This window comes from Salminus brasiliensis, chromosome 7 (assembly GCF_030463535.1).
Source record: "Salminus brasiliensis chromosome 7, fSalBra1.hap2, whole genome shotgun sequence".
In the NCBI taxonomy this organism is placed as follows: Eukaryota; Metazoa; Chordata; class Actinopteri; order Characiformes; family Bryconidae; genus Salminus; species Salminus brasiliensis.
Window position 1 is genome coordinate 21,199,567 of NC_132884.1, and position 27,310 is coordinate 21,226,876.

Sequence of the window (27,310 nt, forward strand, 5' to 3'; positions counted from 1 at the left end):
GCCTACAGCATGAACATGTACACCAAAGACCTCCACAAGCCCAAGTGTTCCGTCTTCCGGAACATTAAGGTAAATTATTATCATTATTATCATTATTATTATCATCATTATCATTATTGTCATTGTCAGTATCATTGTTATTGTTATTAGATATTCGTGCTGTTGTTGTTTTTTTATTAGTAGTGTTATTCATTTTCATATTTTATCTATTAAACTTGTCTAATTACGTGACTCTTACAAATACTACTATATAGTTGTTTGCTATATACTGCTGTATGGTTTTTTATTTTTATTATTACTTTTTTATTCATTACTTTTATTTTTTATTGTCGATACTGATGATAAAAAATCTTATATTATTATTATTAATAATAGTAGTAGTAGTAGTAGTAGTAGTAGTAGTAGTAGTAGTAAAGGTAGGTGGGATTTTAGTACAGTTTGTTAACTATTAATAATAATAATAATAATAATAATAATAATAATAATAATAATAACAAAAGGCACTAATCATACAGCTACCACTACTACTACTACTACTACTGATAATAATAATAATAATAATAATAATAATAATAATAATAATAATATCAGTAGTAGTAGTAGTAGTGGTAGCTGTATGATTAGTGCCTTTTGTTATTATTATTATTATTATTATTATTATTATTATCATCATTAGTGGTGGTAGCTGTAGGAGTAGTGCCTTTTGTTATTATTATTATTATTATTATTATTATTATTATTATTATTATTATTATCAGTAGTAGTAGTAGTAGTGGTAGCTGTAGGATTAGTGCCTTTTGTTATTATTATTATTATTATTATTATTATTATTATTATCATTAGTAGTAGTAGTAGTGGTGGTGGTAGCTGTAGATGTAGTGACATTCGTTATTATTATTTTCAACAACAACAAAAATAATAGAAGAAAAAGTAGTAGTACTTTTGGTTATTGTTATTGTTGTTGTTGCTGTTGTTGTTATAATGAATTTGATCCTTTTTCATTCCAAAAACGGATCACTCAGATCCCTGAACCTGCTCAGCAGAGTCAGAGCTGATCTTATCACTTGTTAATTGACGCGTAATGGCTTTATAAATCTGATCTTGGCTCAGCGCCCTAACCTGAAACCTTGCCAGGGTTGGTCAGAGACCGGCTCTTAAAGCCACGTCTGACCGTGCTTAAAGCATTCAGTCCACAATGTCATCACTTCTTTATTGCACAGGATGTTCAGTTCAACAGCCTTACACAGACACAGAGAGCTGGCAAGAACAATCTGGCTGTGTTTAATCGAAGCCTGAGAAATTAATGAGATGAGACCATTTTATTGATCTAAAAGAGTCTGTGATGAAAAAAAAAAGATATCCTATAAGTATGTGTGTTCATGGTGTAGAAGCCAGGGCAGGCACGAGCCTGACTGAAGGAACTCTGCAAAAATCTTCATTCACTGGCCTCATATTTTGAATGTTTTGAGCTACGTGTTGGTCCCAAACCAGATATTCCTGGAATGTTCTGCTTAGACATAAACATTGTCCTGCACGCTTTCTCATGCTTCATGATATTTTGTGAGATAGATGGAGCAGGGCCCCATCTCTGACCGCACGCTTATGAGTTATGGTCATTTAAATGAATGTATCATAATGGCAGAAATGCTTTCGCTAGGCTTTCCCCAAATAGCTCATGGATTTGCGCATGATTGATGCACTTGTTCGTGTTTGTGAGTAACACTGCTGTTGCACTGTAAGCTTTCTTCACCTCTCTTGAGGAATGAACAGTTAGTATCTTCCTCTCGGGAGAGCATGTGTTCTGCTGGTTGCTTGCACTTCTCTGTTTTACAATGATCGATTGCCACTAAACTTCGAACCCCAGCCAAGCCGTGGCACTGACTGAGAGTTCACTTGAGTTCAGGTTGGATTAAAGGTGAACTTGGGAACTTATCTCAGGGTACCGAAATTCATCAGGAAAGGGCTTGGAAGTGTATGTATGATACAAGGCAGTAATGCATTGTCTAAATGTTTCATAAGAATTACATTAGAAAATTAAATTTTTCACATATTTGGCATCATTTGAATCTGGTATTTTACATTGTGGCCACGTTTCAGGATTAATGGACCAATAGAAATGCTCCACTGATAGTAAAGAAGGTCTTTCCTTCTCTGGTAAAGTGGCCTTTTTGACAGTGAAAATATGTCTGTACCACTGAGACTTTATCATCATGAGATTGTGAGTCCGATCTCTGGTGATTCCACAACTATCTGTGGCCAAGGAATCTACGAGAGCATAGTTCATCCTCACAGTGCTGGTAGCTCTTAAAAAGAGTTCTTCAAGGGATGTTTAGAGGCAAGAAAAACCTTTCTCGATGATTCACCTTAAGCACCTTAAAAGGTTCCTCCACTCTTTCCAATGTAAAAGCTCCTTAAGTTCCTCAATACATACAACAGTGTCAATTCAAAGGACCATTTGGATGCTTAAACATTTCTTCACCTGGTTAAAGCTTTTTTGAGATTGGTGGAAAACCCTGGGAGATGTTTTTAAAAGAATCTACTGATGTTTAATGGTCTGGTTAAATGATCCTCCTCTAATATGGAAAGCTTTTTAACCGTTTAAAACGGTTCTAAAAATGGTCTGCCTGTAGTAGCCGTGTTAATGTGATGTTTTCTGAGAATTATTTGTTGGTTTTCCACATTATTTCATCTACATGGCGTTCTGCTCTCAGTATTAGATCACAACCTGGACAAAATGTCTCGCCATCTCTCCAAAACTAACACAGGATGCAGCCTTTTATCCAAATCCACACTTATCTCAAGTGTTGTTTTACCGCCGGCCTCTTTACTGAGCTGCGGTGGGTCTGTTTAGATCCAAATCACTGCTGAGGGAGGTTGAGCCGCATCCTGGGTCTCTACAACTGCAGGCTACCAACACCTCCTCCACTTCAAATGCTTCCAGAAAGGGCTCTGAGTGTGCGTGTATACTACTGTGTTTATACACTGAACCGAGTGGGCTGAGCGAATGTGTGTCAGCAATTATGCCTCGGTGTGTGGCAAGAGTAGGTAGTTATATACACGTCCAATGAGGATGCGTCAGACTGCAGTGACGCGAGGGTAGAACAGACTGTTCAGTGTGCCAATCCTGATGCACACTGCTAAAGAAGACTCCTCAGTGTCCAAGGACTGTCCTACTAAAGATAGAGGAGCTGTAATAGCACTTGGCGGCAGTGCTTGTTAACATCAACTTGCAAGCGATTGCATATCCATCTAGCTTAAAACTGGACAGCACGAACAGAGGAAATTGCACTAAGGCATAAATTCCCCTGACAGTTGCATAAAGTATAGGTGATGATGGTGCATCGAAGCTGCAGGGAATCCAGGCATCTTCAAAATCCACTAAAAGAAATGAATTGTTTTAGGCGTTCAACCAGGAGATCATTAGCCACGATTGAGAGCATATGGTCAAAAGTACACTGATAAGAATTTTATCTTGCTTGTGTTGAACTTGTGGTGGGATTTCAACATTGCATTGTTTGGATTTTTTGCAGTCTGACATTCGTAAAACTACACCCTTTAAGTACAGAATGGGTGTGTCATGTATTTGGGTTACAGGTCAGCTCTCAGCTGCACCTACAAGCAACGAGCTGATCTTTCTTCATGTGAAAACCTGACCACTGCTGTCGTCCCTTATCTCCTCTGGCTCCAGTGAATTTTAATTGTCCACTAAATTGTTTGTAATTGCTTGAAAGTATGATCCCGTCATTGTGGTGGAGGTCACTAGATGTTTTTCGTGTGACGACTGAACAAAAAAGCAGTACTTTCCGTGCTAAACCAGGGTCTTTGTCCTTTTGTAAATTGGTTGCCATTAGTTTTCAAGTCAGTGCACAATGCACTCTTAAAGATTGCACTATTCTCCAAGACTACTTTAGTAAAGGTAGAACCATGATAAAGGCAATGGTTCTATGTAGAAGTGTGAAGACCCAAACAGCCATTTGAATGCCTGAGTAGTTCTCTGCACGGTCAAATGGTTCTTCTCTATGACAGAATTATTCTTGAGTTATTTCTATATGGCCCCAAAACCAAGAATCTTTACAAAGCATACCCTTCTTCAGGGGTTCTGTAGTAAACACGGTGGGTTTTTAAATAGAACCATGCCAAATTGAACCATTTGAATGTGTAAATGGTTTGTTGTCTTGTTAAATGGCTCTTTATATACACTGTTATCCACCTTTTTTTTTGTTTCCTGAAGGTTCCCTTAAGAGACTTTAAGCAACCTTCAAGAAAAGGTTCTTGGAGACAAAAAGCCATTACATTAAGCTAAAGTTTATTAAGTTCCTCATAGTTGGATTCAAATATAGCAGCCTAAAGATCCTTTTGGAATTCTTTTGGAAAGCCTCTTGTAAATGGTTCTTTATAGAGCCTTTTAAAAATGCCTTAATATAGCACCCAAAAATGTTCACCCTGGTATCATCACAAGTGTAACATACAAGGACACATCTCCTGAAGCCACTGATGGAACTAGCTGAATACAGGACGAGACAGTAGGAACTTATGCAGTAAATAGAGACTTTATTTATAAAGTTAAGCATTGGCTTTACATCTTCAGGAAATCCTAATCATGTCCTGCACAGCGAAGAGAAGCATCCGGAAGCTACTCAGCCCTTCCCCTGATTCTTACTTCACAGTGGGGCTCAGAATGAGATGCTTTTGTGTAATGTTGCATTATTTTCCTCACATGCACACACTGTCTTGTAAACATCTAAGCACCCCAAGCTGGGTGTAACTCCTCCCCAATTTTTAGATAGCCAATTCCGCAACCCACTTTTTTTTTAATACTCCCAATGCTGGTAGGGCGAGGACTGACATGCCTCCTCCGACACATGCCCTGCCAGCCACCACCTCTTTCCAAACTGCCGCTCATGCGAAATCATCGGGTGCATTGAGTAGCAGACATTGAAGTTATGTGGGTAGAGAGAGCAAACCGTCTACCAGAGAGAGAGAGAGCAGGCCAATTGTGCTCTCTTGAGACTGGCTGCTGATGGCAGGTAGCATGGGATTCAAACCAGCAATCCTTGGGTCATAGTGGCGTCGCCTTAGTCCACTGAACCACTCAGAGCCCCTGGAGCAGTTGCGTTATCAAGTGGTTGAGCTAGTTGGGTTTGAGGTTTTTGTAGATCATGTTCTATGAGAAACAAGTGACCCCAACCACTAGCACTAGGGAAAGTAGGCAAGCCTTTGTGGAATTTCAAGGAAAGAAAAGGAATACACACATAAACGCTCAGCGCTCAAATCTTTGGGAATAAGGAAAACATTAAACCCAGATTAAAACTGTTGCAGTTTTTCAGACTTCCTGGTAAGCTCTGTGCATGCCTGCCAGGGCACAATTGCTTATGAGGAAAGATGGAAGAAGTCTGGATCCCTGAAAGTGATTTGTGAGGAAGTATACTGTTCTGATTTCCCTCCAAGAATCTGCAAGTTATTTGCTCAGTCACTTCATTACAATAGGAAAATAATCCATGTGTTGCGCATTCACCCGGGGCGGCTGTGGGGCTGTCGTTAATGACACAGCCAGCAATAAATTTGTGTCATCACTGTGAAGATCCGCTATTTTCTACACTGAGAAAGGTGACATTCTCGTGAGCCTGCCAGCAGTGCATCGCAAAAGTTCTTGCAGAGAGTTACCTCACTCCTGCCTTTCCAAGATAGATCCCTCAGTAGTGGCTGAGGTCTGCTAACGATGCACCTTTTTCTGGCATCTCTTGATCATGCGTTATGAGTTATGGTGTGTCTCGGAAGATGGACTGCCTGTAATGCTGGTGTTAGCCTGTCAGAGAGCCTTGGGGAAGCTCATAAACATGAGCCGTTTCTGCTCAAAGCTTCGCTCTGCAATGTTGCACTTGAGAGGATCCAGGCTTGCTCTTGCGCAGCCAGACTAAATAAAGAACATAGACCTGCTTGCTGTGTGTACGCGCCGGTTTAAGTAGGAGACCGAATCGAATTGAGGCCTCCGCTGCAGCACAGAGACACAGATTTGCCATTCAGATGCCTAACAAAGGCACAAAGGTATTGGCTGGAGCAGAGCGAGTGCAGCCTGCCTATCAAAACAGCTCCATAATTAAAGGGCCCTTGCTGCGAAACAAGGGCAGAAATTTTAGCGACTGTAAAAGCGGCCATTGTGTGCGCTAACAAACCATAAAGCCAAGCTTTAATGGGCGCCTTAGCTGTTCCAGGAGCCGACAGAAAGCTTAGTGCCCGCCCGGCCTTGGCTGGCAACTGGAAGGGGGAGCAAAAGGGATGGATTTGCGTCTGGTGTTTGGGTAGAAAATCCAGCCTGAATCTCTACATGTCCCATCAGATTGCCTCATGCTGCTGCGTTCCTCTACAAGCACCTTTCAGCCTCTCGTATCAGTGTCTTGGGACAGAGTGAGAATCACTGAGAAGCTGCAGCATCTCTCTCTCTCTCTCTCCCTCTCTTTTTTTTCCTCCCTCTCTGTTGCTGAGGGTTCTGGGAAGTGTTCCAAATTACGAGCTTTGATCTGCGCCGCATCTCTGGCGTATGGCCTCCAGAGAGCGAAGAGGAGAAGATGAACAAACGTTTGTAACCCTCAAAGCAAACAAAGCTATCATAGAGCACTGCCTGCACAGTTTAATACTCCTGACTGCTCAGCACATGTCGAACAGTGCGCGTTAACTCTCGACGTGCTGGCTTTGATGCCTCTGCGGCACTTTTTCACTCTTCTGTGCACTTGCTCAACTTTTCTACTCTTCGCATTTAGGGAGTTTCCACTGTGTTCTCAGAGAGTCTTGCTCCAGTAGCTTGTGAAGTCTGATGGAACCTGAAGATGTAATCATTCTGCAAACTTGGACCCAGTTGTAAAAGATAAAGCTGTTTTGGAGCAGGGAGTCGGAGAGGCCAGTGAACCCAACTTTCTATTTAGTGAACTTTTAGTCATCTAGAGATAGGATCTGCAAGAAGTGCTGCGTTGGTCTTCTTGCCTTCTGTGTTAGTCATGATGGGTCGTAGAAGGCCTGTGGATTTGAGGAACGTTCCTGTTGTTGTGGGAGTGTGCAGTGGGATGGAGGAAGTGATTCTGTGTGACATTTCTTCACTGTTCTCTCATTGTGGTTGTGGCTTCAAATGGATGGTTGATTAGTTTTTTTTCCCAGTATTTTGCAGCGCTTGCTTCATGCCCAGGCTTACCAGTGTCTGTTGGGATGTCAATATGGTCTGTAGCTATACTTGACCACAAAAAGAGACACTGCCAAGACCTTCAGCTTTGCTGTGTATGTTCAGTCACTGATACCATGCTAGTTTTTGCTTTGAATGCTTCCTAAATCATTCTGTTCCACATACTGTACCAAAACCAGTATGGAAAAATACCCTCGTATAAGTCTTAGTATGTTACGTACACTATATGCCTAAATGTTTCTGGACACCCCTTCTAATGAATGCATTTAGCGACTTTAAGTTACTTCCATTGCTGACACAGATGTACTAATGCACACATACACACACACACCTTGTCTAGTCCCTGTAGCAGATAATCATAAGTCTATTAGCACCATGCCTAATGCCAGGCATGGCCTAAAGGTGTGTAAAGCCCAACACCCAGCATTCAGCTGTGGAGTAGGGGACCTGTGTTCTCTCGAACGATTGATGGTGTTTCATCCAGTACTTTTGGGGTGAGTTGGGGGGGCAGGATGAGGTGTGGTGGTGATCATCCGTCATCCTGACCTTACTAACGCTGTTGAAGCTGAAGGCAATGAAATCCTCAGAGCAATGCTCAAAAATGTTGTGGAAAGCCTTTCCTGGACTGTTGAGGCAGTTACTTCAACAAAAGCAGGATTATACTTATTTAATACTCTACTATTCAGCACTGTCTCAGCGCTGTCCTGCCTGTCTGTGTCTACTGTCCCTCATATTTATTGTTTTTATTGTATTGATTGTATCTCTATCGTTGTGTGTTTGCACACGGCACTCTTTGTAGTCTTGTATAGTGCTGCAGTAGCCACTACAGTAGTATGTTGCACCATGGTCCTGGAGGAAGGTAATTGCGCTCCACTGTGTACTTGTTCACATTTGAAAACACAATAAAAGCCTCTAGACTCATTGACATAGTCATTCAGTGTTTATCATGTCATGGAATAGTTCATGCAATAGAGGGTTACTGGCAATAAGCGAAACACCTTTGCATCTGAGAGGCTGTGGTTTTTCACACCGCGAAGCATTCATTACATGTTTGTAAAGGCAGACTGCATGGCTAGGTACTTGACTTTATAGATATATATATGTGACAATAGGGATGAATGAAACACCTAAATTCAATGATTAAAAGATGTGTCCCAATACTTTTGTCCATTTAGTGTACGCTCAATTTGGGCTCTCTCTTCTCTTGCAGCTTTTTGTTCTCTGTCAGGGTCTGCTGCAGCTCACCCAGCTGCTCTACAGCTCCTACTTCAAGAGCACCATCACAACCATCGAGAGACGCTATGGCCTTGACAGCTTGTCCTCAGGAACCATCTCCTCCCTCCATGAGGTGCAGAACCCTCCGCCAACCTCAACACACAGCACAAAACACCACAGGTCTATTTTGGGGGGAGCTTTAGGAAGGTGCTTCAAATGCAGAGGATTTTAGATCTTAACCTTGAAATCTTCAGGATCTAGACTTGAACAACTTCTTCCAGGTCCAGCTTTGGTGGTTTAGTGAAGTTGAGGCTTTCTTTCTACAAATCTGTTCCCCTCAACTGTCTGGGTTTTGGTTTCACTTTTCCGTTGCCATTTGTGGGTTTATGTGCAGAAACATGACCGTCATGACTGTAATAGCCTTTCACACTGTCTCTGACACCACTAATGTCGTTACGAAACCTTCCAGCTTGCTAGTGTCATGTAGGTTGTAAGAGGAACTGCTGAGATGTCATCATAAGCAGGGCCTAAACAAGTACTGCTGAGAACAGTCTTAGTAGTGAGTCACATACCAAAACCGGAACATGAAATAAAACAGATTTTTTTAAATCAGTGGAATAAATTTCCTTTGAAAAATAATAATAATAATATCCAAAATAATAAATGTATTATTTCATAAGATTTGTACTTTTTTACATATCATTAAAATACTTTTTTTTTTTTTTAACTTTTAATTATTATTATTTTTTTTGGATTTATTAAATTCATAAATTGGCAAGAATTAAAAATTTTTTTTGGAAACATTATAACATTGAAACCTTTTTGAAAGATTGAAAGATTTTCCTCGCCAATTTTAGAGTTACCCAGCCCACTCCCTACCACCCTCTCCCCCATCACATGTAAAGCTCCCGACACTGTGAGGATGAGGACTGACACATGCCTCCTCCGACACACTCGGTGACCAGCTGATGCAATGTCACCGGGCAACCAATGCACTCGGCTAGGAGACGCCCTTGTCGGCCAAAATCACACCGAAGTAATGTAGGGAGAGAGAGAGAGAAAGTGCCATCTACCCACCTGGAGAGAGCAAAGCCAATTGTGCTCTCTCAGGCGCCGGCGGCTGATGGCAGGCACCATGACTGGCGATTTCAACTAGCAATCCTCGGTTCATAGTAGTTTGTCTCTTTATGAATTGAGAGTGAGAACTTTTAGCCCATGTACGGACTTCAGTGTTTTACGAACGTAAAAAAAACAGAGACAAAAGAAGATGGTTCTAATATTCTCTTTCTGTCATGTGTGTTTCCTGTGTGTAGGTGGGGAACGCGGTGCTGATTGTGTTTGTTAGTTACCTGGGCAGCCGTGTCCATCGCCCTCGGGTCATCGGCCTGGGCGGCCTACTGATGTCCATCAGTGCTATTATCCTGGCTCTACCTCACTTCCTGTCCCAGCCCTACACCTATGACACTGTCCTGAAAGGTAAAGATCTACGTCACTCTGCACCCATGATTGTGTGATTACAATAAATGAATGCCTGTGTAACACAATACCTATGAGACATATTATTACATATAGATACATACTGTATATACGTATTTAATACATAGGGGACATATCGTTTTACAGACATTTACATACAGTATGTAATACACAAGGGACATACTTATGAGCTCACATCCTGAATGTATGAGAGTGCACATGTGCATGTGGATGTGTGTCTGTGTGGGTGTGTTTTGTACACTGCATTCACAGAACGGCCACCTAGGTTCTGAACTCATGAAAACCAAACATCAATTTTGGTTGAAAAAGGCTGAAAGTGTTCTGTTTAAAGAAAATGAGACATAACAAGGTGGGAGTTTAAAATAACAATAACCGGTGATAAAAATCACTGTAAACAGGACAAGGCCTTAAGATTTGTACTGTACAATAGCAGTACAGGAAGTTGCTCCAGGACTTCTGCACCATGGTCAGCTTCATCTCCGTTCTCCACAGGAGATTTAGGAGGATTTCGAAAGAGACTAAAGAACAAATGAGATTGGAAATTAAGCAGACAGAAATATGAAAAACATCAGAAAAAAATATTAAGACAAAGTCTGGTACAGAGGCTCATCTGTACCAGACTTTGTCTTTCTATTTTTCTGTCTTTTCTGTCTGCGAGGCAGAGTGCTGAAATAGAAAAGAGAAGACAGATAGTGAAGTGAAGTGGTGTGTTTGTAGCCTGAGGGTGTTGTTTCCAAACTGGTACATGAATCCCCGCACACTTGAGGAACGCCAGGCAGATTAGAGTTATCTTCTTGGCATTTCATTTAGCTATTCATTCCCCCACCCTTCCTTTTCCTCCACCCCACTCTTTCCACACACACTGTGACCTGGCTCTTCTCAGGGGAATTGCAATATTGGTCAGAACAGATGTCTACAACAACTACAAACAACTTAGTCTAGTCATTAACCCTCCAATTCAGTCAGTCATTCTAAAGTTAATGCAGTAGAGTGTTGGAGTGTTGGAGAGTTCTTGGGGTCTGTTCTTGGGCTGACCTTGCTGAGATGGCCTGGCCTGTAAATCGTTTTGTGGACAGTGGAACGGCTGATTTCTGATTGTTCTTGAACTTGGTTGATCTTTTTCAATCCCTCCTTAGATTGATCTGTATCCACAACTTTCTTTCTGAAGGCCCCAGAGAGCTCTTTGAATCTGGGCATGGTGATACCATTTACTCCCACTATCAAGAGCAAACCAAACGAAATGTCTGAGGCTTAAATAAGACCGGCTCCTCCTAAATCCTCTCTAACCATGTTCTAATCATCTGCAGCTGATGCGCTGCACCTGATTCTAATTCTGTTAGGCATTTCAGGGATTTTAAGTAGTAATAAATGTCCAACCTTTCTTTACAAGAGAATTGTTAATATGAAGATACAAAATGTACGGATGTGTTCATATATTAAAAGTCCTGATTTTTACTGGTTAGCTGTGGTACAGCATCAGTCAAAAGGTTGGACACACTGTCTTTTCTTTATTTTATTTTTATTATTTTCTACATTATAGCTTAATATTGAAGACATCACAACTATGAAGGCACACATATGGAATTATGTAGTACCTCCTGGCTATGTAAGGGCTATTTGACCAAGAAGGAGAGTGATGGAGTGCTGTGTCAGGTGACCTGGTCTCCACAATCACCCAGCCTAAACTCAAAATTAAGATGGTTTGGGAAGAGTTGGACTACAGAGCAAAGGAAAACCAAGGGACTACTTTAATAAAGCTAATTATGAGAATGCCAGCTTTGCAAAGAGTTTGCAAAGCTGTTATTAAATATGGAATTTGTTTACTTATAATTCCATATGTGTTCCTTAATAGTCTTGATGTGAAAATAATAAAACACTGAATGAGAGGTGGGTCCAAATGTTGGAAACTGGTATTTTTGGTGTTTAGTTCACGTGGACTAATTTGTGTGTGTGTGTGTGTGTGTTTTCTCCTGTCCATCAGCGAGCAGACATGACATGTGTAATAGTCCCACTCTGCATGCGAATAGATCCTCTTGCGATCAGCAGGACAGTCGCATTCTTGTGGATAACAGTAAGCTGTGGGTGCTCATGGCCACGGCTCAGCTGCTGTTTGGTATTGGCTCTGTCCCAATCCAGCCCTTTGGAATCTCATTTGTGGACGACTTTGCTGGGCCTGGAAACTCCCCTCTCTACATCGGTAACTAGAACCTGCTTCATGTTATTGTCATTGGTTTGATCTGTTTTTTTAGGAGGTGGAGTGCTCAGCATGTGCTACAGCTGTGCTTTATTCCCCCAGCCATTCTCTTTGCTGTATCTGTGTTCGGACCCGCCTTTGGCTATCTCATGGGCTCTGTGGTGCTGCGCATCTATGTGGACGTGGACAGAGCTGAACCAGGTAAGTCTTTTTTTAGTAGTATTTCCCTCTACTCTTTTGAGATTAGCAGTCCCTGACCCAGGCACAGTTCTGCTTACTGTGGGCCTCACCTGACGTGTCATGACGTGTTTAGCTATGTTATATGATGACCACCTACCTAATAGTGGAAATGACCACCCTTGGCCCAGAAGACATCTAATGTGGCATGGAATGTTTTAGGTGATGGAAGCTGTTCATTATAGAGGTTAACTGGTCCGCAGTGGTGCGTCGATTGCTCTGTACCACTTGCCGGAGAAGCCGCTCCCCTCTGACAGCACTGGCCCATTGGGCACCACTGTTATGTCTTTGGGAGACACCTAATGTGTGAGAAGTCTATTCTCTGTACCCCTTCACTACAGTTGCTGTAGATCTTCCCTTGGAGTTAGTGGTTTTCGTGTTGCTACCTCTCTTCATCTGGAGACTATTATCATGTCCATTTGGACATCAGTCAAATCGCGTCCAATGGTTTTGCACTCTGCTACAACTGACTGGTGTGCTCGCTTATTCATACGTGCAGCAAACCCTGATATGACTGTGTAACTTAAGTTAGAGCAAGAAAGATGTAAAAATATGGGACTAGGAGAGGGAAGCACTGGATCAACCAGCTTTATTTTTGTCATTAAAAACTAGTATTTTTATAGTAAAAGACATATGATCTTAAATTTAAAAGGCCCATGTCAAATGTAAAAAGGAGTTTTCTAAACATACCATTTATTCCCTTGTCCGTGTAGTCCATATATGGAAACAAAGTCTGATTTGATTTAATTGATTGAACTGTCATGAAAAACAACATATTAACCTATTATCACCTATAAAGCCAATTTAGTTGCTTTAAACAGAAGATTCGATACACATCCAAATGAAGGATTATAATAATTATTATAATTATTATATTAATTAATAGTATAATATAATATAATAAAATATAATTATAATTAATAGATTTGTGTGTCACATAAGGTGCAGCTCTTCTAGGAGTTATCCTGTTGGGTCACTCTGTCCACCATCGGCACAGTGATGGAGCAGCCGGTCTTGGTCACATGAGCAGTCTTTAATTAGTGGTTTTCAGCAAGCATGCTAAGCAGCTGGGAAATGCTGTATGACTAGAAGTTTGGAAAGTAAGGCAGTATTTATATTAAGGTGTATTAAGAGAAAGCACATGCAGGCTAAAGCTTTGACAGGGCGACAGGACAGACAGAGACCATTAAGCGAGGGGGGCGGGGGCGTCCTGCCTGGACTGACTGAGACCTGCTGTACTTGATATGCAGACTGAATTAAAAAACATGATCATTTTTACCATTTTTAACTGGCCAATCCACTTTCCCTTCCTTTCCATCAGGAGCTAAAGAGCTAAACCCAAATGATCCTCGCTGGGTTGGCGCATGGTGGATGGGTTTGCTGATCTCTGCGGGGGGATTGGCTCTCACCTCTCTTCCCTACTTCTTCTTTCCAAAAGCCATGCATGTAGAGAATGTGAGTACCATAAGTGTATCTACTATAGATATGGTGTAGATATAGCTTTGGTTTTATTGGTGTGCCTCGAACCGATATAGCTATGATACAGAAACGCTTAATTTTTTTTTGAATGTTTTATGTTCTCTTAAAGGAAGGACAATCACATCACTGATTTCTTCATCTTAAACTTGGGTTTTCTTTGGGGATTATTGTACGCAGCATATTTCTAACCATTTTGTGTGATAGTTCACTGTGATATATCTATTAGAGGCATTGAATGCTTCCAAGGTTTCTCCAGAACTCAGTAAGCTTCTCTAAAATGGAGCATGTCACACCAAACCCCTTTACAATTAGTTTCTATCTCTTAACCATGTAATTATGCATAAATGTAGAAAAATCTTCAGATCTGCTAGACGACCCTGACTGTTACTTGTAGGCCTTAAAATAATGCTAATAATAACAATAACAAGAATAATGGTAATAATGCTAACAAAGAATAATGTAAAACTAACATCCAGTACTATTAAAATATGATGTATAAACTAAATGGAATTTAAAAAATGGTTTATTACAATAACATGATATTCAAGCAAAATCCTACTAGTATGTCACATGGTTTCACTGGACTTGATTCTGCACAAAATCAGACAATCAGTAAAATCTCTCTTGCAGGAAATGGCACTAAAGCTAAAGTCTAGCTAAATGAGTGAGATTAATTAGATATCTAACCCCTGTTCCTCACTGTTCCTCAGTGTACAAAACTGAAAGCAATTGTTTTAACATTTAACCCATTCGTGGCAGTGAACACACACACTCACACTGATGAATAAGACAGTAAGCACACAGTGAGCACGTACGCAGCCACCTCAGCGCACTTGGAGCTGTTAGGGGTTAAGTATCTTGCTTAAGGGCACAACAACCATGAATGTTGGGGAAAGTGTTGTGCTTTCACTCACCCTCACCCCCACTTTCTGCCTGTCCAGAGGATTAAACCATTGACCTTCTGGTGTAGTACTGCTCTTTCACTCATCCCCACCCCCATCTTCTGCCCGTCCAGAGAATTAAACCAGTGACCTTCTGGTGTAGTGCTGCTCTTTCACTCACTCCACCCCCACCTTCTGCTGTCCAGAGGCTTGAACCAGTGACCTTCTGGTGTAGTGCAACTCGTTCACTCACCCCCACCCCCACCTTCTGCCTGTCCAGGGGATTGAACCAGTGACCTTCTGGTGTAGTGCAACTCGTTCACTCACCCCCACCCCCACCTTCTGCCTGTCCAGAGGATTGAACCAGTGACCTTCTGATAAAACACTGTGCTTTCACTCACCCCTACCACCACCTCCAGTGACCTTTTGGTGAAGCGCTGCACTTTCAAACCTCCACCCCCACTTCCTGCCTGTCCAAAGGATTGAATCAGTGATCTTCTGGTCTCATGCCCACTTTTCTAATCTTTAAATACAGTGATTACATCCTTAAAAACAGATTTTTTTGAGTTCTTGGAAAAGTTAAAGAGCTCTTTTAAAAATTACAACAAGTGAGATGTGTGCCTTCAACCAAAGGAGCCTTTATTATTAAGAATGTAGTTGCTGCTCCAAGTGTAATAAGTGAAAAGATGAGGGTCTGACTTTAAAAACGTGCTTGTCATGTTTCATTTGAAGGATGTTGTTGACATTCTCATGAATTTGCTCCAGAATGTTGTTCTTCTTGCTTAAAAATGTAGAAAGCCTGAAGCCACCCTGGAATCTTGAGTGTTTAGTGTCAGAATAGTTGCATATGATGCCTAGAGCCCTTCTTGCTTCACTTCATCACTGTGTCATTTTGCAGGAGATTGGAAGTGAGGGCAAGGTCTCAAAGGACAACCACAAGAATTCTGACATCTCCATGCTGGATTTCTTCAAAAGTAAGCCCACTTCTCTCCACACAAGCCGGTTGTGTAGTAGCCCCATAACACAGGTGGACACTTCTGTAAACTAAGCAGACAAGGACAGTTCAAACAAAGCTGCTGAGGATTTCCAGTGCACTTCCACACTGACTTGACTCAGGCTTACCATGTTGCCAGCAGGGCGGTGTTCATTATTTAGTCAGGTAGATTCCAGAGTGTCAGCCATCCTGCCTGTCTCTTTCCTCTTGACTCACACAGCCTGTTTGGTGTATTACTGTAACAGGATCTGACGACCTCTTTATGAGTTTATCCGCCCTGAGGGGACGATTTTGTAGTCTGCTGTTTAGTCTATGTGTATCCACGCCTAGGCGTACTTATGTCAGTGGGTGTACCTTCACGTATAACTTTGAGTGCATTTCTTTATTCTGAGTGTTTATGTACACTGTCATAAGTATGGGGACACCTCACTTCCCGCCTAGTTGCTTCGCCTTCTTTTTGACTGGTAGTTTAACTGAACGTAAAGGGGAATTCCACTGATTGTACTGACTCAGTACAATCATATTTAGTGTAATTAAATGTTTAAGACATAAATGAACATTCAGTGGTTTGATGTAAAATGGTCACAAATTAAAAAAAAATCTGAGCATAGGTACATACAGGCTGTCATAAGGAAAAATAGTAATAATTGATTTATCTATTTTACCCCTATCAACATTACATATGAAAACCCAAAGGATACATAAAGATTCATTGGTAGTGTCTAATAGTAAACAAAAAGGAAAATCAATGCCCTCTGTACCCATCACCACCACTGTGAAGAAATAAATCTTTGTAGGTGTCTAGTAGTAGCCCATTTCTGTTTACAAGAACACTATAGGATGTAAACTGTGAACACCAGTATGGTTAGAGTAATAAAAAAAAAAAAGTTTGAAATTGAATTTAAATATAATAATAGTATATTTGGGGTCGATAAAACACACAAAACCTAACAATACAACTAAAAGGAACTCTAAAATAAGGAAATACAATATAATTAACAATATCTAACAAAAACACAACAAATACTGAGAGGCTTCACCTCCTCACTACTATATATACATAGGAACTGCACCTCTCTGCACCCACTATTAGACACAGTCTTGGTCCTGGTCACTTTCCCAACAGGCTCTGCAATTACACAGTTAATTATTTTAAAATATAACGTTTAAACTTGGACCTGTATCTCCCAGAATGTGTCATTAAACCAGCAGTGTGCCATAGTTAAGGATAGGTTAATGTACAGCAGTGTTTTACAGTGTGAAATCAGTCAGTTTCTGCAGTTTTGCACCAATGCAGATGACAAAATCTTTCTATTGAATAAGTTGAGCCGTTGCAAAAAGACCAATAAAATGTTATCTCTGGTCGCAGTATAAGTATAAATACTTATAATATATATAATATAAATACAGGCCAGTCTGCTGTATGTGAATGTGTGAGTATTTTGTCCATATTCTAAGTTTGTGTGTGTGTGTTTTCTGCCCAGTGTTCCCGCGCCTGTTTGTACAGTTGTTGCTGAGTCCACTCTTCATGCTGCTGGTTCTGACTCAGTGCTGTTTCTCCTCTGTGATTGCTGGACTCGCCACCTTCCTCAACAAGTTTCTGGAGCGGCAGTACAGCGCCTCTGCAGCCTACAGCAGCCTGGTCATAGGTTTGTTACAGCATCATCGCAACACACTCGGCAAACCCAAAAATATGAACCATAATTAAAATCATGCCATTATGTTCCATTAAACAGGATTAAGAGAGCAAGTCAAACATTTTTTTAGTATTTAATGTATCTGCAAAGAAATTAGGGATGAGGCAGCTACCTACTTTAATGATATGCTGTGGTATAAAGCAGTGACAGTAGTAGCATATTCAACTTGAATAATTCTGAGAACCATATATGATTATTGCCTTTTACAAAAATGGACAACACATGTTCACACAGTTGGTCACAATTGGTCATGCATAATCTGAACAGTGAACAGTAGCAAGCTGAAGATCGTTTTATATTTATTAAAATTTGTAGTGGCTTTTTGATTATGTAGAAAAGTTCAAGGTGTATGGAGATGCTACCAGTGGTAAATACCAGTGGTATTTCAGTCTGTATTAAAATACTGTTGATGTTGCCAGTAGACTTTACTGCACAATTTTAAGCTGGGCCGAAAATGTTATTACAAACTTTTATTACTATTATAAGAATAGCCCCACCAGTTTGTACAGAAGTCATGTATGGTACAGTATGTAGTTACTGAGTAATACACTTTACAGCCTTTTTGCATTAACTTTTCATAAAAGAAGTCAAATTAGAGCTTAATGAATTGTCTAATAAAAGTATTATTATTAATATTATTATTAAAAACATTAGGGATGTTTAGTTCTGTGTTTAATTATTTATTAATTCCTTTAGGTACATTTTTTACTCAAGTAAAAAATCTATTAAATAAGTTTGTACTTACAGTTAGTAAGTAAAGTCAGTTTGAAGCCAGTTTTTACAGTTTATGTAAGTAATACCACAATAACAGTAAAAAATAAATAGAAGTGTACTGATATGGAACTGACATCTATTATTTGGCATTCACAATTCAGAACATACTGCTGTCAATACATCAACGTTTATAAAACTGTGAGTGTTTAAAACTGTGTTGATTCAAAGTTGCAGTGTATCTAAATTAGCACCAATGTAAAGTTTATTACTAACCCTAACCCGAGTTGCAAATGCTGGTGAATGCAGTGCAGGTATATTAGTGCAGTAGCCCAGTGTCTTTCAAAGTACAGCCTGTCTCTTATTCAGACTCGGATCACTCTGACATTCTATCCCTGATGTTCTGTTTTAGTCCTCAAAATGACACAGTATACATGTATCTGAAGCTGTCACTGCGTCCACTCTTGCGTTTCTAATTAGACTGAAATGTTGCCATGTCATAGCTGCTTGTTTATCTTCCTGTTGCAGGTGCTGTGAATCTGCCGTCTGTGGCGTTTGGGATGTTGATAGGGGGCGTGATTATGAAGCGTACCGGACTATCACTCAAAGCCATCCCTCGATTCTCAATAGTGTTCCTGACCATCTCTGTGCTGTTTTGTATCCCGCTCTTTTTCATGGGCTGCAGCACCCAAAGTGTGGCTGGCGTCTACCCTCCTCCCAAAGGAGACCATGGGTGAGTAGCATTGCTTCTGAGGTTCCCAGGCTAGTCACATGCCCTTTGTGTTTTGTAGATTTTATTTTACCATCTAAACTGCATGGCTAATTATTCTGCTACTATAAATTATGTAGTAATTACTAGAGTAAGTTGTCATGTGAAGCCTCTATAGATCACATTAGGTGCCTATGACTCTGTCACCGCTCCACTGTTTGTCTTTTCTTGAACCAATTTTGAATTACATTTTTGGTAAGGTACTGACCACTGCATACCAGAAAAAGTGAAAAAAAAGTCATTTAGGAACGTTTCTATTGGTCTATTATTACACAATGAAAAAGCGAACTACCAGACCATGTCTTTTACATGCATGTGATGATATGTTAAGTCTTAAAAGCACAGTAACAAAAAAAGCCTGTTTTAAGTTTAAGGGATAATGAGAGGAGACCTCAGGATAAAAATAAAGTACAAGAAAAAGATATGGATAGATATGGGTGCTTTAAAGCATATTGGTTTTTAGGACAACAATCCTAAAGCTGGCTCTTGCAACCAGAGGTGCATAAGCTAGCCTACACTCTTGGCAAAAACAGTTCTATAAAGTACTGAAAGAGGGTTATTTGACTATTAGCACAATCCTACGATACTATATAGGTTACTTTTTGAGATGTTTTAGTTTTTTTTCCACCAGTAGTAGAACCCTTGAACCAGCATCCAAATGGTTCTTTGATTTGCCATAGCTCTGTCTTCACTGAAAACCTGTGAAGACCTGTTTTTAAAGAGTGTATATTGCAATAATTGTGATATGCTGTATAGGTTGTTTTACTATACTGTTTAAACTAATGAAGTTAATGACATAGTTAACTAATGATGCTACATGAACTGAAAAGCCTATGGTGTATTGAGAAAACACTGTACATTCTGCAGAGCAGTTTGAGTGTGTACTCAGCTGCAAACATTCATTCAGAAGACTGGAGTGTGAGTGGAGAGGATAATGTTATTTACAAGCCTGAGGATTTACAAACACTGGAGTTTGCACAGACAATAGCACTCCACACTGACAATAATGCCCAGACTGCACAGAACACACAATTACAGAGACAATTAAGAGAAGATATTTATCCATTGTAGCGTTTCCCTGTTTGTTTATCTGAAATACTGGCTGATTGATGGCGGAGGTCATTCTGATGAATTGTAAACTGACAAAATGAGTTAGCTAAAACCTTCCCCTACTCCATGTTTATTTGGATTTCCTTCATTTTGTTAAACATGCACTTGGACGAGATGTTCCTTCAGGCCCTGTAGCGCTTGCAGACAAGTCATGGATGTTGGGAGTGCCAGAGCAGAGATAGGGGGAGGCATTTGAAGTTGGGAGTGTTCAAGTTTTGGCCAGCTTGTGCAGGATGTCATACCCCATGATGTGCCAAATAACATTTTAGTAATTTATCATTTACATCAAGTGGAACATTCCTCAAGAATGATGTGTGTATTGGCAGATAAGTGCCAAGAACAGAGAGTTAACTGCTATTTAAACCCGTATTTTATGTATCTACTGTACTGCTATACTGTATTGCGATTGTAGGAGCAGAATTGTAAGAGTAGCTGCACTGCTGCAAAAATATCAGCATTTTGTATATTTCTATATGTATTTTGCATGAATAATGTACAGAAATGCTATTACCATCCTTCCCTAATGATATTATATGATATATATAGCCCTACATGACAAATATACAATATTGAGATTGGCCAAAAAGTCCAATAATAATGCGTCTCTAATTGAAATCACTGCTGAAATACAGAGAAATAATGTGCAAAAAGCCCAGTTCACCAAGTCTGAAAGTCGGTCAGTTGTGCTAGAAGTTGCTTTTGTTGACTGCAGCACCACTGAGACGCTCAGTTAGAGGTGTAAAATCACTCAATCCAAGTCAATCCGTGCGAAAAGCTCTTAAGAAGTCCCAACACAAAGCACCAGTCATTCAGCAAACTCTGTCCTGCTGAGACTTTTCTGTGCCCACTGTCAGCTCCTGAACTGGGATTATGTTCCACAGAAAGCATGACGCCACTGCTAAAACAGCACAAGCTCCTTCTGAAGCTGTTATCAGTGTAGAGATACAGCAGAAAGAAGCAGTATGGTTTAGTCCTGCACTAAAAGACTGAAAGATGTTTGGAAGCATATTCAAGTCTTAAGCACAGGTGTGGGCACTGATAATAAGCTTGAGTAAGGATAATATATCCTATATTTATCATATATATATGTATATATGTATATATATATATATATATATATATATATATATATATATATATATATATATATATACAACCAGCATTTTCTAGCCCAGCCCTAATCATATCCTCATTCTTCAGTTATCACAAAGTAATGCTTGAAACAGATACAGGACAGCATTTCAGTCGAGTAGGTAAACTGGGACAGTTTAGGACATTTTGTGTTCTTAAAATGCACAAAAATGCACACAAGGAAACACACACACACACACTTTCTACACACCCCGACCTGCATTCTTTTTTACTGTGTAAGTTAATGATTCACAGAATGCCTTTTCAAGTCCATCATTGTAAGTGAGTAACCATACCTTTCCCACCTGCTAATGCCCTACAGGCTGCTCCTGACCTGCAACTCCAACTGTTCCTGTCCCAAAAATGCCTTTAACCCAGTGTGTGGAGAAAACAACATAGAGTACATTTCACCCTGCCATGCAGGCTGCACCAACTTCACCCTGGATGCGACAAATATCCGAGTACTGGTGAGAGGCCTAATCCCATCAGGCTCTTATTCCAAACCAGGCCAGAAACCTAGTCTTGGCTTTGTTTGTGGCTGCTTCATTATTCAAACAGTAATTCCTCTTATCTTGGACACAGGCCTGAGCTTTAAGTTACTACTATAGATTTTGTTCTGTTGAAGCTCATGTAGTTCATCAGTGGAGTCGGCTCGTAGCTTGTAAAGGTCAGCAGGACTGAAGAAAGCACAGTGAGCAAGTCACAGAGCATGCTCTGCTGGATAATCAATGGCCGAGTCCAATTCATCCCTAATTAGCCATGTACACCAAAGGAAACACTTTAAGTGGAGCTTAAATAAAAGTGTAAAGCGTTACTTCTTAGTAATTAGTTAAGGGGCTACAGGACAGACCTTTGGTGTTGTATTTTTATTGGCTCAGCCTGATGGTGATATATTTGATGACATCCTGTATTTTAATCATTTAAACTGCCTGAACGATTTCACAGCATCACCCCACGTTATCACACCATGTACACTTGTTATTACTAAGAAATATGTATATTTATATTTATACAGTTTGTTATTATACCACTATACACCACTATAGAACTAACCTGTAGGTTATCATACCACTATACATCACTATAGAACTAACCTGTAGGTTATCATACCACTATACATCACTATAGAACTAACCTGTAGGTTATCATACCACTATACATCACTATAGAACTAATCTGTAGGTTATTATACCACTATACATCACTATAGAACTAACCTGTAGGTTATCATACCACTATAAATCACTAGAGAACTAATCTGTAGGTTATTATACCACTATACACCACTATAGAACTAATCTGTAGGTTATTATACCACTATACACCACTATAGTACTAATCTGTAGGTTATCATACCACTATACACCACTATAGAACTAATCTGTAAGTTATTATACCACTATACACCACTATAGTACTAATCTGTAGGTTATCATACCACTATACACCACTATAGAACTAATCTGTAAGTTATTATACCACTATAAAACTAATCTGTAGGTTATCATACCACTATACACCACTATAGGCTCCTGTTTGTTAAACATTTTACTAAGACTAGAAATGAATTAAGCTGACTGTAACTGACTGTCCTCTCTCTGTCCACACAGCATTTCAGTAACTGCAGCTGTGTTGCAAAGGGAACTTCATTGGGCAGTGCCCGGCCTGGCCCATGTGCCAACAACTGCCCACACCTGCTACTGCCTGTCATCTTCTTGATCTCTATAGCTGCTCTAATAGCCAGCCTCACACACAACCCTATCTACATGATGTTCCTCAGGTATGAGACTCACTCAGATCTTTTTATTATGGCCTGCTCCATTTTGCATCACAGCGCTGATATCTAAGTAGTAATAACATATTCCATATGTACAGTCAAAATCTATTATTCAATCAAAATGATTCAACCCCCATTGCAAATTAGCTTTATTAGCTAAGTTTAAAAACAGCTGTTTGCAATAAACAAGACTAATTTAAACAGCTTAACACAACTAATATTAGTGGCTCTGAGTGGTCCAGCGGAATAATTGGCCTTGCTCCCTCCAGGGAAGATAGATTGTACTTTCTCCCCACATCACTCCAGTGTGGTGCTGCTGGCTGATGCATTTGAACTGGGTACATGGTGCTTTCCTTCGAGTGTTGGTCGCCTGGTGATGTTGCATTGGCGGTGGTTCGGAAAAGGTTCTGCCACCAGTATACCACTTTTAATGACTACTGCAGTTTCAGATTTATTCAACCCTTTCATGACAAGCGTCTTTAGTAGCAGAGACCTTTCTGCTACTATGACCTGCTGCAAACGTGATGCATAGCAAGACAACAGCTTCTGACAATGTTCCCAAGGAATCTTTAACCATTCCTCATGGGCGGTGGCCTCTAGTTCACTAATATTCTAGGGTTTGTGTGCTGCAACCACACCCTTTTTAAATCCCACCAAAGCCATTCTATGAGAAACAAGTTGGGCGACTGTGACGACCACTCCAGAATCTTCCAGGGCTTCTTCTGAAACCAAGCTTTGGTGGACTTTTGGGTATGTTTGGGATGATTGTCCATGTTGGAAGGTCCAATGATGCCCATGCTTCAGCTTCCTTAGAGAAGTGCCTGCTGCCATTAAATCTTGCTGCAGGTCTTTTGCAGTCACACAACCCGCATTCTCAAGACTCTGGTGGCAGCCAGTGATAGCTTCATCTTTGTGCCACGTTTGGGCAGTGTAGTCAGTGTTCCTGTAACTTTGGACTTGAGAACTATGCTTTAAAAGTGGTATATTGGTGCTGAGCTTGTTCTTTTAGTTGTGTTGAACTGTTTAACTTGTTTTTTGTTTAGTAAGAAACCTAATTTGCTTTGGTGGGTAAATCATTTTGTCACAAAACTAAAACACAGTAGAATAATATAGAACAGTCCTGTGCTGCAAGGCGATTGTAGTGCTGTGTTTATTTTCCATCATAAATGAAACAACATTAATGCAAACCTATTCTGTGCTGACATTACATATCTTTATTTAATTTAATACAGAACAGTGCCTCAGGAGGAGAAGTCATTTGCTATAGGGGTTCAGTTCCTGCTCATGAGAGTTCTTGGTAAGTAGAAATCTCACTCAACAGTAATTGAGTCTGACACATTTGAGGGTATAAGGAATGTCTCAAAGGGATTTTATGTAAGAGAAGAATAGATTGAATGGGGTGACGTTAGCCTCATTCAGTAGACACAGTCACTTAGACAGAAGATACTGTCTCCCCTTAGCTACTGTTCTCCATTAAGATTAATGCCTCAGCCTTTATAAGACTAGTCCTGAAACAGGGCCATCAATCTTACTTAGACGGAGAGAGTACAGCACACACCGCTGAATGCACAGTGTACACAGTTCTGAGCTGAAAATTGTAAACAGTGTGTATGCCTGTGTTGGCTGTACTGTAGGTGTTGTAGCTCCCCTTAGTGGCACGCCTGAGCAATGGCATTCAGCACAGTACGTTTTGATCATTTTGACGGTGAATGCTGTTTATAATAATACATATGCCTAACCAGCGAATGATCTCATATGACGAAGAAGTGATATTAAAGTACATATGAGCTGTTTTTAATATTTTACTTATCCTAATAGTGAGCCAGATTGTGACCAAAGATCACTTTAATAGGACTGTTGTATTTGCATCCTAATACATATTATAGAGATTAGAATAATTCGAAAGCCAAATGAATTGTATAATTTACTAACATTTAGGTTATTTTAAGTTAATTTAAGTATTAAACAACATACATGGTATATATATAAAAAAAAAAGAAAATCATGGCCAATGAAACATACTTTCTTTTCTGTGTGTCCAGCATGGCTGCCTGCCCCGGCTCTGTTCGGGATGACCATTGACTCCACTTGCATTTGGTGGAAAAGCATCTGTGGGAAAAAGCTAGGCTGCGGTTACTATGACAACAACCTCCTTAGAAACAGGTATGGGAATGTTGACCTAAATGCATATAAGGGTTTCCTAGGGTTAATCATCTTCAAGTGATGGCTACTGCATGCTTGTGTTTCCACAGAAATACTGACATAGACTTTTATGGTAATATAAAGTTAGCGGGTATAGCTTGCCAGAGCGTGTGGCAAAAGGAAGCTTGAAATCTGTATTGATGACAATAAAGAAATGATATGAAATAAGAATAAGATGTAATAAAGGAGTTATAAGCAGACTTTTTAAAAAACTACGGTAAATGTACAATATCAGCAGTATGTGATAGATATAGCCTTGTGCAGAACTTTGGGCACCCCTTGTCAAATTACATATGTAGACTGAAAAATTAAGCCACAACCTCTTCATCTCAGCCATACTTCTGCACATTACTATGATTTCTGATTATTTCACTTATTTTATTTAAATTATTTATTTTAAGGTTTTATTTTTTTCCAGTAGGATAAATCCAACAAATAAATAGGATTCTGCTCTGAACTGTTCAGAGTTTTTATATTTAAGTTTGTTTCCTGCATTTGTTTATGTATCCTCACAAAATGTCTCATTTGACCAGGGGTGCCAAAAGTTCAGCATTCTTACCATCACCTGCACTTCATGATCTATGCCCAAACGTTTGCTTAAGACATAGATCATGAAGTGCAGGTGATGGTTAGAGTCATTAAAGGTCCCATATTCTACATTTTTCCATAATATATTTTTACACAACCAGTCTTTCAGCTTCCCCTTTAAACAGGCTGTTTCTGTTAATGTGCCTTTAAGATGGATATACGCTAAATAAGTATTTTGGACTTTATGGGCTGGGGAATGAATGAAAAGTTTTAAAACTAACAATGTTTCCATATAATATCATTATGTGACATAAAACATGCAGGACATTTGGTTTTCCATAATATGGCCCTTTAAAAGTTTAACTGCTTGTAATGTAATGATGACCATAGTTTTGGTGCTTTGTTTGCAGGTATCTTGGCTTGCAGGTGGGTTTTAAGGTCATGGGCATTGCTCTGCTGGGTGTGATTGGCTGGAAGGTTGGAAGAACCCGAGAGTACAGTTTGGAGAAGAGGCCCGAGGGACCACTGTGAGGGTCCAGTCCCCAATCAGAATGCACACTATATGCTGGAAACACTTGTCTCTGAGACACATGTACCACTGCAAGCACAGAACCCTGGACACCTCTTATCAGAACCCATCTCCATTCAAGGCTCTACTGAAAGGGCACTCCGCCCATGGATGGATGGTCAGATGGACGGATGTTATTTTTACCTTCCCTTTTGCACTGACAAGCAGCCACAGCTTGTACAAATCCTCCTTATGGATGAGCCGTACTAGGCCTGGGGACATAGTGGGCCAGTCTCCACCGTTTCCTGGTTTGTGAAAAGAATAACAATGTCAACTTTTCATAATTCAAAACTGTTCATTGATTTGCAGCTCAGTATAAAGCAATAGAAAGCTTATATTGTTGGTTGGAACATCTTGGGTGCCAACTCACTAAAAAAACAAAAACAAAAACCCAGAAGGAAATCTGTCCTGCACCTCACTTCAGCTGATATAAGATCTACTGGATGCATTTTGGTGGATTTATCTTTGGAATGACCTTCTGTAGTAGCTGGATATGTGAAGAAAACTATGCAAGTTACAATATTCAGTGGGAAGACACATTTATGTGTAAAATCTATTGCCTATAAGAATATTTAAGACACTGATAAGAGCATTTATGGTAGTAAAAGTCTTAAATGTTAAATGTTACTTTATAACTGTCATCATATGTGTGGGTGCCTTAAGATTTGTAAATATATATATTTTTGTACATTATCTAAATGTGTTTTTTATGATATAACTGATATAATTTTCAACACAAACTGTAGTAAGTAATCAAGCCTTATGTGATCGCAAGAAAACTTTATTTTCATGTCTGTTCTTTGCAGGGAGTAGCCAGTACTCCACGTTTAGCTCATCATAACGTGAAATGCAATAAATAATGTATGTCTAGGAGCTCCTAAGTTATTTCTGAAACATTTTACTGAAGCTAATGAAATGAAGCTAATAAAACAACGTGCAGACATGAAATCACTGTGTGACATTGTGCAGTTATTTGTGGTTAGATTGTGTTTTGGAATGATAGCATTGGCACATACAAAAAAAGAGCTTTTCCATACATAACACGCAGCATCAATAGAGTTGGTCACACTTTCTTTATTAATGATGAAAGCCTGAGGAGGTCCCACGGTTTGCTGCTCCATTCACCATGACGTCATGTGTGATACAGGG

At 39.9% G+C, this 27,310-nt stretch overlaps 1 protein-coding gene across 1 annotated transcript; it reads left to right on the forward strand.

Moving 5' to 3' along the window:
- On the forward strand, positions 1 to 27,109 carry slco2a1 (solute carrier organic anion transporter family, member 2A1). The gene is made up of 14 exons (XM_072684105.1): positions 1 to 69; positions 8,382 to 8,519; positions 9,700 to 9,862; positions 11,865 to 12,080; positions 12,180 to 12,278; positions 13,636 to 13,769; positions 15,573 to 15,648; positions 17,153 to 17,317; positions 18,605 to 18,809; positions 21,409 to 21,553; positions 22,697 to 22,866; positions 24,096 to 24,160; positions 24,906 to 25,026; positions 26,004 to 27,109. The coding sequence occupies exons 1-14, from the start codon at positions 10 to 12 to the stop codon at positions 26,122 to 26,124; spliced, it is 1,878 nt and encodes a 625-aa protein (XP_072540206.1). The 5' UTR covers positions 1 to 9; the 3' UTR covers positions 26,125 to 27,109.
- Positions 27,110 to 27,310: the final 201 nt, after the last annotated feature.